Below are 18,245 nucleotides of genomic sequence, written 5' to 3'. Positions count from 1 at the left end.
ATTGGCATGCTAACTGCAAGAATGTCCACCAGAGCTGTTGGCCGTGAATTGAATGTTAATTTCTCTACCATAAGCCATCTCAAAAGGCGTTTCAGAGAATTTGGCAGTACATCCAACCAGCCTCATAACCGCAGACCACTTGTAACCACACCAGCCCAGGACCTCGACATCCAGCATCTTCACCTCCAAGATCGTCTGAGACCAGCCACCCGGACAGCTGCGGGTTGCATGACCAAAGAATTTCTGCACAAACTGTCAGAAACCGTCTCAGGGAAGCTCATCTGCATGCTCGTCGTCCTCATCGGGGTCTAGACCTGACTGCACATTATTGTAACCAACTTGAGTGGGCAAATGCTCACATTCAATGGTGTCTGGCACCCTGGAACCCCCCAATACAGTAAAACGGCACATTTTAGAGTGGCCTTTTATAGTGGCCAGCCTAAGGCACACCTGTGCAATAATCATGCTGTCTAATCAGCATCTTGATATGCCACACCTGTGAGGTGGATGGATTATCTCGGCAAAGGAAAAGTGCTCACTAACACAGATTTAGACAGATTTGTGAACAATGTTTGAGAGAAATAGGCCTTATGTGTACATAGAAAAAGTCTTAGATCTTTGAGTTCAGTTCAGCTCATGAAAAATGGGGGCAAAAACAAAAGTGTTGTGTTTATAGTTTAGTGTAGTTAATTGCGTTTCGTTTATACTACAGCTCGGCCAGAGCCGTTAAACTCGGTAAAACCTCTGTTTCCTTCTAATCTCTAACCGTTTCTCCTGCTAATGCCCTCTATATTGCTTTAAAATAAAGCATTCTGTGCAGAATTCAAACCGGTCTGATAACTTTTGTGGTCTAAGCCAACTCGGGGTCCGCGGATATGATCCACTCTGTGCTCTCGTGTCTCTGGACCAGAGAAGACTGTGTTCACGGTGTGTTGGTTCACGTGACACTAACGCGAAAACGGACTTAATTTGGGTCAATGAAAAGCATTTTTACACCGTCTGAATCATCCCCTATTCTCTATATAGTGCAATGTGCCTCTAATCTCTAACTGTTTCTCCTGCTAATGCCCTCTATATTGCTTTAAAATAAAGCATTCTGTGCAGAATTCAAATGGGTCCGATAACTTTTGTGGTCTAAGCCAACTCGGGGTCCGCGGATATGATCCACTCTGTGCTCTCGTCAGTCTCGTGTCTCTGGACCAGAGAAGACTGTGTTCACACTGTGGTGGTTCACATGACACTAACGTGAAAACGGACTTAATTTGCGTCAATGAAAAGCATATTTACACTGTCTGAATCATCCCCTATTCTCTATATAGTGCACTGTGCCATTCACCATGTAGAAACTAGTAAATGTGTGAACAAATGACCGATTTCAGCCACAGCTTCAGTGTCTGTTTATAGTGTAGGGACTTCAGATTCTAGAGAGCATTTGATTGGAAGATCTGATGAGAAGCTGACGTGCGATTTAATGTCATGAAAATCCATGAGGCATTTTAGCAGAAGTGAGAGACTAAGTTTTTAATGCTTATGTCTCCTAAATGCGAATTTTGCCACTGTTTTGGAACACACCAGATTATTCATAACTTTAAAGGGTTAGTTCACCCAAAAATGAAAATTCTGTCATTTATTACTCACCTTCATGCCGTTCCACATCCGTAAGACCTTCGTTAATCTTCGAAATGCAAATTGAGATATTTTTGTTGAAATCCGATGGCTCCGTGAGGCCTGCATAGGGAGCAATGACATTTCCTCTCTCAAGATCCATAAAGGTACTAAAAACATATTTAAATCAGTTCATGTGAGTACAGTGATTCAATATTAACTCCCTCAGGTCGGCGGTCACGCCGGCGATACCACCTCGGTTTTTTTCTTACCAGTGTGAAAGAGACTCAAAATACTCTGTCAATGTTGCACATACAATTAAGAGTTATACACCATTTTAATCTGTGGAATATCTTCTTTTATTTGTGTACACTCAGAGTAAAAACAAAATGTTGTGCTTTTTGCAAAATAAAGAAAACTAACATGATGCGTGATCTCTCGTCTCCCTCTGAACGAAGTCCAATCTGATAGTTCTCAGAAAATGAACTGTACCTTAATGAATACTAATCACAAAAAAATTAGACTTATGTCTAAAGAAATGTTGAAATGTCAGATTTTAAATTGTGTAAGTCAAATCGAAAACAAAAATTCTGTGTTTATGTAATCTGTATGAAAAGAGACACATGTCAGACGCCCGTGATTCAGCTCATTATCCGCTAATGCGGCCATGCCCACGGAACGAGCGCTATTCAGACGCAAATTCTGAGGCAATACATGTATACATCGTCTCAATCGTGTATTTATTGTCTTGAAAAGTGTTTATCTGTATGTTAAAGCCATGGTTAGCGACCTCTGGAAGACATGCCGTTAGTTCCTGGAATGTCCTGTTCTTCTTTAGATTAATTTGTGGACTAAAGGTGTACAGAGCGCCCTCCGGCTGCAAGTATGAATTGAAAACACAGTATCCAGTGTTCATAGTGATGACAATAAATATTAAATAAATATTACTCCTCTGTATAGAATATTGACAAACATATGAGAATCCATCAATATTTCTCCAAATGTGCATGCTTTTAAGCTAAAAGGCTATATGAAATGCCATAGAGGTAACATGACTGTTCAGACGCTTTGCATCACAGAAATACATTGTATTTTAAAGTATATAATTGTTACGGTAGCTGGTGTATAAAGCACACGAACGAGGAGATAAGGATAAAGAGAGTCTTTACTTGAAAATCCAATTGGAGAATACAGGAACAGACAGGAATACACACCATGTAAACACTAACGACACCCGACAACACACTGAACAGAAACAGGAACTTAAATACACTGATTGATGAACTCAAATGACGAACAGCTGTGATGAAAGTGATTAGTGTCCAAGGTTACAGATAGTGGCGGGAAACTAGAACAAAGGAACACATGACCGATGAAAACAAACAAACTGAAAGTCCATGTGACTGTGACATTACGCCCCCTCCCGGAAAGGCGCGTCCTCGCGCCGTAGAGAGAGGGGAAGATGAAGATAGGATGCTGAAGACGATGTAGGAGGTGGCTCAGGAGGCGGACGGCTAACTGGGAGGAGGCGGAATACAGGAGTCCAGGGTGGTGCAGGTGGAGGTGAAGTCCAGGGGATGGCCTTGAACAGGGGCTGCAGGATGTTGTGCCAGGCACCAGCCAGGGTAGTGCCCCACGGCGGCGTTGATGGAGGGTGGAGCCATGGAAGGTTGTTGATGACCGCCATGGGGAGGACCGCAGTCAACGACGGCGAGGATGGAGCCCACCGCGTAGCCGACAAGCTGAGGTGGTGAAGAGATGGTGACGATCCAAGCGGCCGCGACGGAGCCGCAGTGACGACCTCCTGAGATCGAGGAGTGGATCCGGAGGTCTGAGGACGCGTTGGAGCGACCGAGGGCGGAGACGGAGCCTGAGGTAGGGCGGAGCAAGCCGTAGTGGAAGGGGTGGAGGACCAGAGAGCAGCGGAGGTGAAGCGATGTCTGACCCAGGTGGAGCCGACGTGCCGAGGGAGTCCGGCGTGGCCGAAAGGCCGATGGTCCACTCCGAGGTCGAGGGCGGAAGGAGCGCAGGCGCAGGAGTCAGGGCGATGGATGGAGGCAGCTCGAGACCATCCGAAGCTGGAGGCGGAGCTTCGGGCTCCTCGTGCCCAGGAGGAGACGGATCCCGGCAGGCCTGAGATGGTACCACGCTACTGAGAGGAGGTGGTATCGAGGGACTGAAGGGAGACGGAGATGACTGGATGGCACTGATGGCTGTGGACTGGGAAACAGGCTGGAGTTCCATGCAAAAATCCAAGAGTAGTGGAGAGTCACAGGAAGGTTGGTGATAAGGTGGGAGAGTCACGCTGGACGGGACCAACTGGACAGGAGACAGTACAGGGGCAAGAAAAATGTCCTCTCCACATCTTAAGTCCAGCAGTGTTTCAGCACAAAACTCACTCTCAGTAGCGGGGGGGTGGGCGGGGCCCACTTCCGGACCCTCGAGGTCCACCAACACTCCCTCGGCGATAGATGGTTCGGCCGGCTCACACACCTGGTCAGGTACACGCTGCTCAGGCTCCGTGGCGATGTGACCCCTGATCGCTCTTGTGTGCGTGGGCGGCTCAATCGCGGCGGTCTCCGTCGTTCTACCTGCGGTGGGCTCAGGACGTAAATCCTCGCCGTCTGGGTGGTTCTGACTGGGCACTGGCTGGGGAGTGGGGCTGGCGGCAACTTCAACTGTGAATGGTGATCCGCAGGATGCCAGCACCCACTCCACATAGGACGCGAAGCTCCCTCGAGGACCCTCCCCGGACAGCTGTGCACGTGTGGTGTTGTTTAGTCCGACGTACAGGAACGTGCACAGGCAGTAGTCCGGGAAGGTGGTCTGATGGGCGAGATCCAAAAACAGTTGTAAATGTCTCTCGAGGGAGCTTTCTCCCTGCTCAAGGCACATAAGTCTCACAGGTGGGTCCATGGTGCAAGCAGGGGTGAGAAACGGAAACAAAACACTGAACACGAAAACAAAAAAGAAAAATCCTACAGTCAAACACGTCGCTTACTGTTTAGGTCGGGTGTTCTGTTATGGTAGCTGGTGTATAAAGCACACGAACGAGGAGATAAGGATAAAGAGAGTCTTTACTTGAAAATCCAATGGGAGAATACAGGAACAGACAGGAATACACACCATGTAAACACTAACGACACCCGACAACACACTGAACAGAAACAGGAACTTAAATACACTGATTGATGAACTCAAATGACGAACAGCTGTGATGAAAGTGATTAGTGTCCAAGGTTACAGATAGTGGCGGGAAACTAGAACAAAGGAACACATGACCGATGAAAACAAACAAACTGAAAGTCCATGTGACTGTGACAATAATAGAATACCATTATTTTAAATTGTAATAACATTTCACAGTATTGCTGTTTTTTCTGTATGTTTGATATACACAATGATGAGCTTGAGACATGATCACAGAGGGTTATTTCACAGCCTACCTGACTGAAAGAGCTCATTGATATGCAGGTCATTAGAGGTCATTATGCGAATCCTTTGTCTTCTCAGGTGTGAATCACAGGATTATTCATGATGATTCACGCCTCCACGCATACTGTGTTCCTTGACAAAAAGTGTCTTACAAAAACTAAATCAATATATTGTTTTATATGAACGAGTATGCAGGATAATTTTTACATCATTTTGAAGCAAAAACTCTAGTCTACAACCTCCAATACCCAGAAGTCTTGTGAACACAGATTTAATATATTTTTTTGGCTTTATTTCAGTGACTTAAGTTTTTTGTTTTTTCAATAACTACGCATAAATGTTATTCCTTCAAAAACACAAACATGTACATACATGTTCCTCACATATTATTGTAGCCTAGTTTGTGCTGAATACAGTGTAATGACACTTTTTCCATTAATATGTTTATGAACACCTGAAAAAAACACAAATGTCAGGGCATGTCAAAACTTCTCCAGGGCCCCGAAAATCCTCAGACCCCAGAGGGTTAATATTATAAAGCGACGAGAATATTTTTGGTGCGCCAAAAAAAAACAAAATAACGACTTACATAGTGATGGCCGATTTCAAAAACTGCTTCAGGAAGCTTCGGAGCATAATGAATCAATGTGTCGAATCAGCAGTTTGGAGTGCCAAAGTCACGTGATTTCAGCAGTTTGGCGGTTTGACACACAATCCGAATCATGATTCGATACATTCATTATGCTCCGAAGCTTCCTAAAGCAGTGTTTTGAAATCGGCCCATCACTAAATAAGTTGTTATTTTGTTTTTTTGGCGCACCAAAAATATTCTCATCACTTTATAATATTAATACTGAACCACTGTACTCACATGAACTGATTTAAATATGTTTTTAGTACATTAATGGATCTTGAGAGAGGAAATGTCATTGCTGGCTATGGAGGCCTCACTGAGTCATCGGTTTTCAAAAAAAAAATATCTTACTTTGTGTTCCGAAGATTAACGAAGGTCTTACGGGTGTGGAATGGCATGAGGGTGAGTAATAAATGACAGAATGACAGATTTTTGGGCGAACTAACACTTTAAGACTAACATATTTATACTAAAAGCTAAAAATAATTACATTTTGATTTCAGGGGGACTTCAACTATAAAACAGAAAGAGAACAACCAGTTAAACGCAACAATAATGGACAATAAACAGACTGAAACACAGAGTTTAAATACAAATCAAACAAGAGGGCTAATTAACTAAACACAAGAACATAACTAACTAAATCAGTAAACATAGTGACAAACAGGGAGAGAACAGAGGAATACAGGACTAATTAACAAGCTAGAAAACAAACCAAGAAACTCAGACATGAACTGAACAGATCAAAACACAAACTCTAAACATGAACAAAACTCAAAACGTGACAGTACCCCGCCCTCCTGGAAGGCACATCCTCGCGCTGTATTACATCCACAGGGGTGGGAGGGTGGGCGCTCCGGCGGCTGACGAGGCCATGGCTTCCAAAATAATACAACATTAAACACTAACAGATCTCTCCCTATATTAATATTGAGCAAAACACATGAAATAACACTTAATTTTAACATTTAGTCTCCTTTACCAGTCAGAAGCAAAGCTTGTTGGGAACTAGAAGTCACTTGTAAACACTGATTGTAACCCATTCAAATGTGTATATATGCGTGTACAATACAATACAAATTCACATTTATATGGGAACATGTTTGTGCAATATATGTACACAGTAAAGGATTAAAGTTTATGAATATTACATGTAATGCTCTTTTTGTCTTAATTTCTAAATATTTTATATGCATCAATATATAGCCATACATAGTCAATGCATATATTGCAGTATATTAAAAAAATATAAGCACTAGCTTCCCATATATGAAAATGTATTAAGTAATATATCGCAGTTACTAATATCTTTGATATTCAGTAAAAGTCAAATTACAGTCTGTAATTTTAGGATTCATACAATTGTACCTACAATCTAATTAGGTTGATGATGGTTTTTGGAAATGCGGCCCTGTATATTTTGATCTGAGAGAGTGAAGAGTGTGTCACTGTTCTCTACAGGTTGATTGATTGTGGTCTCACAGATGAAGGTTGTGCTGCTCTGGCGTCAGCTCTGAGATCAAAGCCCTCAGACATGAAAGAACTATCTCTGTCTGAGAATAAAATAAGAGACTCAGGAGTGAAGTTGCTCTCTGCTGGACTGGAGAATCACCACTGTAAACTGGAGGAACTGGGGTAAGATCATATGTGACTCTCACGTGAAATGAGTGACTGTGAATTTTGCGATTTCAATAATTCATAAAGTAACATCAAAATGGAATAAAATGCAGGGAAAACTAAATATTACATTCATTACAAGCAAAACTATTGAAACAACAATCAAATTACCATTTATCAATTTAATATCATATCTGTTCATTTGATATGAGAGAATTAATATGTTACTGTTTTATATACTTTATATATGTTACTTTTTCTCCTGCTGCTGTGTTCATGTGATTGATCTGTAAATGATTAAACACGAGTTGCTTCTCATTAAGGTGATACTGCAGTACTGATAGTCACACTGAAAAACACACTTTAAATCACGATTAACCTTTAACACTTTTTACTTTAAATACTCAATCTCAGCACAGTCAGGATTAACACAGCCCATTAATTTTAATTGTAAGAGAAAACTGGGTAATGTAGAGGTTTTTATCCAGGGTTAAAATCTAAATTGTGTCAGTGTCATATATTATGACATATTAACTGTAGTGTATTAACACATCATATATTATATTACTTGGCAAATGATAGGTTCGGATAAAGTCTTTCTCTGGCAATCCAATGTACTAACATGTGTACATGTTTGTCAGATTACACGTAACAAGTTGAGCCTGTGTTGACCCGCACCTAATGAGAGCATCAGCTCTGCTTATTTGCGTCCCTATTTGCGCTGCTCTTGTTGGATTGCATTGGTCATTATGTAAATGATTTTGACTGCGTCTGTGTTCTTTAATTTGTGTGTCAGCAGTTGATCACACGCAAAACTTGCCACTCCCATCGGCACATTTGTGGAATTGTGCTCTCACGCTTATTTAGCCTTAGCCTCTTACGCTTAATTAGCCTTAAAGGGAAAAACAGATGGTATTCAATGTATTTTGTTGGAATTTAACTTTGTCAGCTATAAAAATCCTACATTTAGTGAGAGCCGGCATGGGCCGCTGACAGATGACAGGTGCTCATACTCCTCTTTCTGCCATTCCAAGCTGTCACAATCACCAGTGAGAGTGCCCATCATTGCCACCAGAGGGCATTCCATCCTGGACAACACACATCATTTGGACTCCATTTCCCATCTACCCTCATACCATGGACTGATCACCCTGCACCTGCTACCCATTATACAATCACTCACTCACACATAAAAGACATTTGCACCCACACCTCCATGCAAAGTCTTGTTTAGCCCCGTCTGACATTTCTGAGCATTTCCCCTGGATTCTGTATTCTTGTGTTTGACCTTGGACTGTTACTCGTTTCTGATTCTCTGCTGCCTGCCTTGACCCCTGCCTGTTCCTGGATTGTGTATGTTTGCTGCCTGCCCTGAGCTCTTCCTGCCTTGGGAATCTGATTGTTTGCTGCCTACCCAGATCACTGCCTGTCACTGTTTCGGCCACTGGCTCATCCTTACTATTATTGTGTCTGTCAACTTAAATTCAATAAAAGCTGCAGATGGATCCTCACTCCGTTGACCCAGTCATTACAGAAGACTTCACCACACAAGGATCCAACGGCTTCTCCAAGGAACATTGGCCAGGTATGAACGCAGCGATTCTGGTGCTAGCACTCAAGCAGGGCACACGATCACTCGAGGGTTACATTGGGGAATATTTGGCTTTGGCTAATGGCTCAGAATTACCAGACTGTATTTTAATAGACTTTTTCTGTGATGGCCTTAATCAGCCTTTAAAATCAAGAGTGATCCATGAGGATCCTCGTTCATCATTGGGTAGTTTTTTGGATTATGTTCTGTTTACTGTTGGTTCAGCATTCACTGTGGATGTCGCGGAGGAACGTGATCCTGCACTCACTCATATGATAGCAGCCACGCTAGAACACGCTCACAAAATGGTGGCCACAAATCAAATCACAGCTGATCTTCATGAGTCCAGTCACGTCACAGTTGATCTTCATGAATCCAGTCACGTCACAGTTGATCTTCAGGAGCCAAGTCAAGTTACAGTTGATCTTCATGAGTCAAGTCAAGTTACCGTTGATCTTCGTGAGTCAAATCAAATCACTACTGGTCTTTGTGAATCCAGTCACGTCTCTGCTGATCGTCCAGAGTCACGTCACGTCTCCGCTGATTGTCTAGAGCCACGTCACGTCTCCGCTGGTCGTCCAGAGCCACGTCACGTCTCTGCTGATCGTCCAGAGCCACGTCACGTCTCCGCTGATCGTCCAAAGCCACGTAACATCTCCGCTGATCGTCCAGAGCCACGTCACCGTTCCGCTGATCGTCCAGAGCCACGTCACAGTTCTGCTGATCGTCCAGAGCCACGTCACGTCTCAGCAGATCTTCCAGAGCCTCGTCACATCACAGCGGGTCTTCCAGAGCCTTCCAAGCGTCAGAGGTTTACATCCAGTGTGGAGGATCCACTGCTGGTGTCAGTATGAACAGCTGGTTTCCCCAAACCAATTAATTTTAGTCCTCCTGCTCCTGAACTGATTCCCCTGTCTGCAGCGCTCCCCATGATGGGGGTCGCCATATGGTGTGCCTGGGCTGTGTACATCGCTGAATCTCCAGAGGTGGCGGCTTATGCTGCAGAACGTCTGGAGGTAGTTACTCCTGCTGTAATTTACCTAGAGGTGGTGGCATATGCTGCAGAACCTCACGAAGCTGTGGTGCTTGCTTCAGCTACTTGCACGGTGGTGGCGTCCAGCGACACACTCTCATCCAGTCCTGAATCAGCCCCAGAGGTCGTTTGCAAACTCTTGTCCTGTCTCGACCCAGCCGCAGAGGCTGTCTGTGAACTTTTGTCTTGCCCAGAATCAGCCACAGAGGCCATTTCTGATTCCTCCCTGTTTTCCGATAGTACCACTGTAGAACCTCCAGAGGTGGCGGCATCTGCTGCAGACCCTCTAGAGGTGTCAGTGGTACCCAGCTATGAACTTTTGCCCTGTCCTGTCATGGCTAAGGAGGCCGTCTATGAACTTTCGCCCTGTCCTGTCACGGCTAAGGAGGCCGTCTATGAACTTTCGCCTTGTCCTGTCACGGCTAAGGAGGCCGTCTATGAACTTTCACCCTGTCCTGTCATGGATAAGGTGGCTGTCTGTGAGCCGTCAGCCAAGATGGCTGCCCCGCCTGAGCCCTCAGCCAAGATGGCTGCCCCGCCTGAGCCCTCAGCCAAGATGGCTGCCCCGCCTGAGCCCTCAGACAAGATGGCTGCCCCGCCTGAGCCCTCAGCCATGATGGCTGCCACACCTGAGCCCTCAGCCAAGATGGCTGCCACGCCTGAGCCCTCAGAGATTGCAGCGCTGGCCATTATGGCCACAGCCATTTGGTTTGTGTGTGGGCTGCACACACATTAGTTTCAATACATGAATCTGCCCCAGAGACAGCTCCAGCCCATGAGACTGCTTCAGAGACAGTTCCAGACCTTGAATCTGCTCCAGAGTCCGCTCCAGTCCACAGATTTACTCCAGAGTCCACCTTAGTCCATGAGTCCACTCTAGAGTTCACTGCTGTCCCAGAGCCCAGCCTTGTGACCCCTGAGTTCCCTGTCTGCCCTGATGTGATTACTGAGTTTCCTGTCTGCCTCAACACAACCACAGAGGTCATAACTGAGCTCCATGTTTGCCCTAGTGGCCAAAACTAACCTCTCTGTGCTTCATGTTGCAGTCTCACCTGATCAGCCTTGGTGGTTTCCGATGTTGCCAGACGACCACAAGAGTGCCCATCATTGCCACCAGAGGGCATTCCATCCTGGACAACACACATCATTTGGACTCCATTTCCCATCTACCTTCATACCCTGGACTGATCAGCCTGCACCTGCTACCCATTATACAATCACTCACTCACACATAAAAGACACTTGCACCCACACCTCCATGCGAAGTCTTGTTTAGCCCCGTCTGACATTTCTGAGCATTTCCCCTGGATTCTGTATTCTTGTGTTTGACCTTGGACTGTTACTTGTTTCTGATTCTCTGCTGCCTGCCCTTGCCTGTTCCTGGATTGTGTATGTTTGCTGCCTGCCCTGAGCTCTGCCTGCCTTGGGAATCTGATTGTTTGCTGCCTACCCAGATCACTACCTGTCACTGTTTCGACCACTGGCTCATCCTTACTACTATTGTGTCTGTCAACTTAAATTCAATAAAAGCTGCAGATGGATCCTCACTCCGTTGACCCAGTCATTACACAAGCCTTGCCCTGCCCCACCACTCACTTCCTTCTCACAGCCGTCCACACCCATTTAAGTTGATTTTTCAGAATGATTGTGAGGTAGACTTGAGCTGACTCTTCAACAATCTTTATTGTTCATTACATTTATCTTTTCTATTTTATATACATTTTTCAATATTTTTATGATATATATTTTTAATTTGTTATATCATTTTTCATTCAATCATTCTCTCTCTCACAGAGACAATCTTTAAGAATTACAGTAAAACTCAGTGACATATTGAATTAATTGTTTAAAATTAAGAGATTGTTGTAAGCAGGGCGAGGCAGAGAGCCGTGAGAGAACAGCGCGAGGCCAGTGACGTGATTGATAATGAGAATCACCTGCGCACTGCACTGGTCTCTTATCTCTTACAGAGGAGCTTCGGAAGCATAAAAGATGGAGTGATGACAGTGAAGGACGAGAGAGGGCCAGGCCTGGATTTTATGTTATGTTTTGTTTATGTGTGCGCGGCGGTCGTCCGTAAGGGGCTGCTACTTTTACTTTCATTTTGTTGTTTATTTATTCTATATCATTAATGTTGTGAAACATTCACCGGTTCCCGCCTCCTTTTTCCCTGATCCTTTAACCGTGTTAGTGATATTTCACAAATTATGAACATAGAATTAAGAACAAAAAAATCCTTCTTGAATTTGACTGCAGGTGTGTTATGATAATGTTTTTTGCTCTGTGACACGGACCAAGATCCATCTAACAAGGTGATCTGAGCTTATGTTTTGGTTTCTCTGATTGATAATGAAGTCTTTATTGATCTGAGAGAGTGAAGAGAGTGTCATTGTTCTCTACAGGTTGAGGAAGTGTGGTGTCACAGATGAAGGTTGTGCTGCTCTGGCTTCAGCTCTGAGATCAAACCCCTCACACCTGAGATATCTGAATCTGTCATATAATAAGCTTGGAGACCCTGGAGTGAAGCTGCTCTCTGCTGGACTGGAGAATCCTCACTGCAAACTAAAGGAACTGAAGTAAGATCAGCAAAATCAGTTTATTAACTAATTGGTTTGTTCGTTCAGCACCCTTCAAAGCTACACAAATCTGTTATGAGTGAAACTTGTGTAAATCCATTCTTCCAACTCCATATCAAAGTTTCAAAATATCAAAGGCACTGAGCTCCCGAGTTTGGATACTGTTTATGCAAGTCAGTTACACACAAAGGCCAGTAACATCATTATGGATCCCACTCATCCAGGATACATAATGTTTGTCCCATTACTCTCTGGGAAGAGGTACAGAGCCATTAAGTCCCTGACAAATGGGTTAAAGCACAGCTTTTTTGCCAAAGCTGTAGCTGCCCTTAGACTTCCCACTCCCCCACAACCCTTTTATTTTCTACAGTAACTCCATATTTCTTTATAGCCATCAAAGACTGAAGAATGTTTGTGCTTTTAAATGTTGACTGACATTCAATATATGCACCATAACTTTTTATATATATATATATATATATATATAATGTGCAATAAACTTTTTTGGTTTTCTTTTTAATTTGTATGTCTATATAATATATGGGTAACTGTTTATTTAGTTTTTCTAAATTTCAATATACTTGCACTGGTAAAAAGATAAAAGATGGTTCAAAAAAATCTTACTTACAGTGCTCTGCTGGTGTCAAGCCAGGACGAGCAGGAGTTGGCTGATGAGAGCGAAGATGCAGAGATGATTGAGCCTTCTCAGCCTCCCTGCCCTGCGTATGCAGAGCTGGTGGAGATTATGGAAAGTGTACGATCAGGCTCGGGTTGCCATGGCAGCACATAAAGGAAAAAATTGTTTGTGAAAGATTAGAAGAGCGGCTTCTATCTGGGTGTAGCTACCCAGCCTCTGTGAGCCTTCCATTCTTTCCTGATCTCTATTTTGAGTTCGAGAAAGCATGGAAAAAACCATATTCTGCCCGCGTTCATCTGCATCAGCATGCAAACTATGCAAATGTCGAGGGGATGCGTGAGCATGGATATGTGTTGATGCCCCTATTGAAGAGATGTTTGCGAGTTATCTCTCATTAGGGGAAGCGTTGACTTTGAAGGCTCCAGCCCTGTCATCCAAGCCCCTTAAAACTACATCCAGCTTGAATGGCAGGGCATACACAACTTGTCAAAAGTTTTTGGATGGGAAGATTTTTTAATGTTTTTAAAAGAACTTTTTCCCACCAAGACTTCATTTATTTGATCCAAAATACAGCAAAAGCAGTAATATTGTGAATTATTTTTACGAATATATTTTAAAATGCAATTTATTTCTGTGTTGGCAAAGCTGAATTTTCAGCATCATTACTCCAGTCTTCAGTGTCACATGATCCTTTAGAAATCATTCTAATATGCCGATTTGCTGCTCGAGAAACATTATTATTATCAATGTTGAAAACAGCATTTATTTGAAATAGAAAGCTTTTGTAACATCACTACTGTTCAAAAGTTTGGGGTCAGTAAGAGTTTTTTTTTATTTTTGAAAAGAAAATTAAGAAGTGATAGTATAGACATTTATAATGTTGCAAAAGTTTTATAATTCAGATAAATGCTGTTCTTTTGAACTCTCTACAAAGCAAGAATATTGACTCTGTCTTTGTCCATGTGATTGTTTATTATAGCCTTCTCTCCTTTTCTGAGAGTCGCTCTGCTGATGCTCCTGCCATCTAGCGCTTGTGCATAATTAGCTGCAGGTGCAGGCTCCTTTCAGAGTTCAAGACACAGCTTAGATTACCACTAGAGTGGTCTTTAGCTTTTTGGCCTCCTCTCACTATGAGAGTCATTTTGCTGAGGTCTGTGTTTCTTAGAACAATAGTCTGGAGTTGCAGGCCAGTTAGCCTCCTTAGGCTGCACTTTAGAGTTGAGCTGGGATTCCTCTTGTTTCTGAGAGTCATTCTGCTGAGTCCCTGGCTCCCTGGAGTTTCAGGTTGACCTCTAAGAAGGCAGTTTATTGAGGTCAATATGGCTAGAGTTTTCAAACCAGACATCAGTAATGGTTAGTAGGCTACTTAGAGCTTCCTCTACTACTGTCTTTCTGACAAAGCATCGCTAGGCTTCCTCTCATTATAGAGAGACATTTTATTGAGGTCTCCGGTCTCAAAAGCTCTGGTGTTATTTAGCCTAAACCGTACCCGTAATCTGAAGCTTGTTAGGATTCCTTGATTGAAATTTATTTTTGTTCTGGCCTCCACTCTTTGAGTTCTGTCTCGCGTGCAAGGTCAAGCATAGTAGTACTCCCCTCGGTTAAGAGTTTATCTAGAGAGTGCTCTGCTTCCTAGAGCTCTGTGCCACAGGTGTCCTTAGACACCTAACATTGAAGCTGGATTGGTACTCCCCTCGCCTTAAGGTTTGTAATGTAGAGTACTCTGCTCCCTAGAGCTTCAAGTACAAGCCCCAAGCACATTCCTAGGACAATTCTCAAGTGGCAGGCTTATCTTTAGCCTCCCTGATAGTCTGGATGCTTTAATGCAATACTTAAGTACTTCCCTTGTTTAAAGGGTCGTTATGTTGAGTACGTTGCTCCTGGGTACTTGGTACATGAATTATACCAAGAAGCTACACAGAAGCTTGTGTAAGCAGTCTGCTTCATAGACTTTTGTTAGAGTCTTGATACACTATTGAGTTGTTGGCCCTCTTGGGGCCTCCTTTACAGTGGACCTTCAGGTTGAGCTGGTGTAGTGTCCTTAGTGTCTTGTGTGTTAGTACTAACAGCTCCCTAGAGCGTTGCTGACCGGTATCACATTGTAGGGCTCCTCAGGAACCTCCTTGATACTACTTCTAGAGCTTTGCTAGTACTCCCCTCAGTTGAGAGGGTAGTATACAGAGTACTCTGCTCCTCTATAAAAGAGCTTTGTGGTTGTGGTTTGTGGTTTGTGTTTTTTGACCTTGTGAAGGTACTTCCTCACTGATGGCATATACCTTGGGCAGTGGCCGTAGGGAGTAGTTCAAATACCGTTGTGTACCTTTGGGGGAGTTTAACTCTGGCATTTTAGACCATTGAGTTAATTTTATTTTGCTCAGTCATAGCCAATTCGGCATGCATTCCCCTTAGCTTGGCAGCATGGGCATTTGTTCCCTAATAGCATTCTAGGATGCAAGTTCCCATTCAAAAGGGAAAATCTTGGGTTACAAATATTACCTTGGTTCGCTGAGTAGGAGAATGAGACACTGCATCTCGATTCCATGTTTCAGGACTGCCTGCATGGTCCCTTCAGACAAAGAAGACATGTTCTTTAGGTTACATTTGTAACCAGAGATGTTTTCCAACATGATGGAAATATTGACATTTTTAAAGCCTCATTTTTCATCAGACATTAATTTGCAGACTCTCATTAAGCTGCGCAGTTGCAGGTCAACTTGTTTAAGCAGCAATGGAGGCAAAACAGATCTGAGAGAAATTTCAAAAGGAGGATTAAAAACAGAACATTAGGAAGGAAAGAAAAATACTGTGGGAGCATTTTAGTGAAGTATCTAGTTAACCAATCAAGTGCTGGGTATGTGATTTGAAATGGCTGTGAAGCACTATGTATATGACAATAAATAAATAAAGCCAATATTTAGCCTTCGCTTGGGCTGAATGTATTTAATTTCTTGTGAGTGTTTTTCGGGAAGTTGCAGTGAAGGAAACAGTTAAAATGTAAGTTTGACGGGTGTAAAGCCTGTGATTAGGCTATTAAGAAAATGTAATTTTGCCAAAGAAAAACTTTACTTTTATATAAATGTTCATTTAAAAACAGCCTACTTGAGTGTTATATTTTACCATATCATCACGCTTAACACTGACATTCTGAATAATTGTAAAATGTGACGATTGGGTGCAGATATATAAATCAGAGAAAATCATACGTTCAGGTGTGTGGAAGGTGGGACTGGGCGATAAACGATATATTGAGATTGATAAAATTCACGTAGATAATGATGATAAGCTCTGGGCATTTTTACTCAATAGATTAATAGCTTATCACACAGCAGAAATAAATGAATGTCGCTAATAAGTGATTTCTGCATGTCTCTGTGTGATTGAACGGCATTGATCATTTCTCCTGATACACATACTCACACACATGAGGCTCACAGTGTTATATATTGAGCATCTGCTGTCTCAATATATGAGGACAAGAATGCATAAACTTCATCTCCAGAGCTGCTTTGAGAGTCACATCACATGCTTTTTACTGTTTCATTTAAGAAAAACTACTGTCAAATACACACTGAAACTAAAACTGAAAGATTTTCACAACAAACTATCAAAATAAAAGTTCAATTATGATAAAATATATCACTACTTTATAGTAAAATGTAGACCTTCTACTCAAACTTATAATAATAATAATAATAATAATGTGGAATATCATACAACTAAGATATTTTTCATTCATGTTTTAAATTTACACCGTTGTGCAGCATCTTATTTGACAAAAATATAAATTAAATGTTTTGTTGTAAATTAATTGTTGTATTTTCATTTGATTACACTTTAAAAGCTTGATTAAATTGTTAAAGTTGATAAAAATCTATATTAAATTATAAGACAGAATTTAGGGAAAAATAAAATGGATTTCATGGGACCCTAAATTAAAAGGTAGCTACTCTATGGAGTTTAATTGAGAACAAAGAAGTTTACATATTTACATTCATTTTCAATGTCTAACAAATATGTGGAAAGCATTTCCTTCCCCGTGCATTAATATGAAATGAGTATTGTGATAAATATCAATATTATATGATATGGGAAAAAAAAAAATTTGATAATATTTTTGGCCACTTAGCCCAGCCCTCGTGGCAGGTGGATGACCTATTTTTAACAGCGATTCAGGTGACGTTAGAGCTGATCTGCGCATCTATAATCCAAAGTTCTAGCTTTTCCGGTTTCCCTTTTTAAATGCAGAATATAGACTACTGTCACCTGCTGGTATGGGAGAGTTATGTCCTCTCACGCAGGCACATAACATACGCGCTACTTAGCTTTTGGCTATAGTCTGTGCTATTTTTTTCTTAGATTAAATTTTTTTTCCCCAATGAAGTTGCCTTTTAATCAGTGCTATTTCTTTGGCAATGGTTCTGTGTGTCCCTACCATTAGCTGTGGTTATATCGGCTGTTAATCAATCAGAATCTATTGTAGGAACCTTCTGTTTTATTAGAATGTTTGAACTTATTATTATTTTCTCATTGTCTCACATTTATCACTGTTTGAATGTGATCATGAGAAAACCCTTGTTAATCTGATCTGAGAGAGTGAAGAGTGTCATTGTTCTCTACAGGTTGAGTAATTGTGATGTCACAGATGAAGGTTGTGCTGCTTTGGCTTCGGCTCTGATATCAAACCCCTTACACCTGAGAGAACTGGATCTATCTATAAATAATCTAGGAGACTCAGGAGTGAAGCTACTCTCTGCTGGACTAGAAAATCCTCACTGTAAACTGGAGGAACTGGGGTAAGATCATTTCTACCAAAAAGTTTTAGAGTGAATAAGGATTAATATGTAGATAATGCATAAAAAATATCCTTTGGTGTGAGCCCCATCTGGCGGTTTAGATCTAAATATTATCCCCAAAAAGAAAGTAAAACTAACAGTTAAACCAACCAAAGTACAAACCAGACAACAGACGTAGGTTATAGTGAAGAGACTTTTTATCACAAATGTTTTTGTGTAAATCAATTTATCTTGTAATGCTTGCGCAAACAGACCACCCTTGCAAAAGCACGAACATTGCCTACAAATGTGTAGCTGCAACTGAAAAGGGGGAAGTGGTGTGTG

General features: G+C 42.2%; 1 protein-coding gene across 1 annotated transcript in view; it reads left to right on the top strand.

The window, feature by feature from the left end:
- Positions 1–18,245, top strand: part of LOC127495152 (NACHT, LRR and PYD domains-containing protein 12-like) — a 101,266-nt gene that overhangs the window by 58,042 nt on the left and 24,979 nt on the right. Inside the window, exons 10-12 of the mRNA XM_051861757.1 lie at positions 7,136–7,309; positions 12,318–12,491; positions 17,748–17,921. Coding sequence (XP_051717717.1) covers positions 7,136–7,309; positions 12,318–12,491; positions 17,748–17,921 — 522 coding nt within the window. The remainder of the gene's footprint in view (positions 1–7,135; positions 7,310–12,317; positions 12,492–17,747; positions 17,922–18,245) is intronic.

The sequence above is a fragment of the Ctenopharyngodon idella genome, chromosome 15 (genome assembly GCF_019924925.1).
Source record: "Ctenopharyngodon idella isolate HZGC_01 chromosome 15, HZGC01, whole genome shotgun sequence".
Lineage (NCBI taxonomy): Eukaryota > Metazoa > Chordata > Actinopteri > Cypriniformes > Xenocyprididae > Ctenopharyngodon > Ctenopharyngodon idella.
Note: the sequence above shows the minus strand (reverse complement) of the source record. Positions and strands in the feature narration are given on the sequence as shown.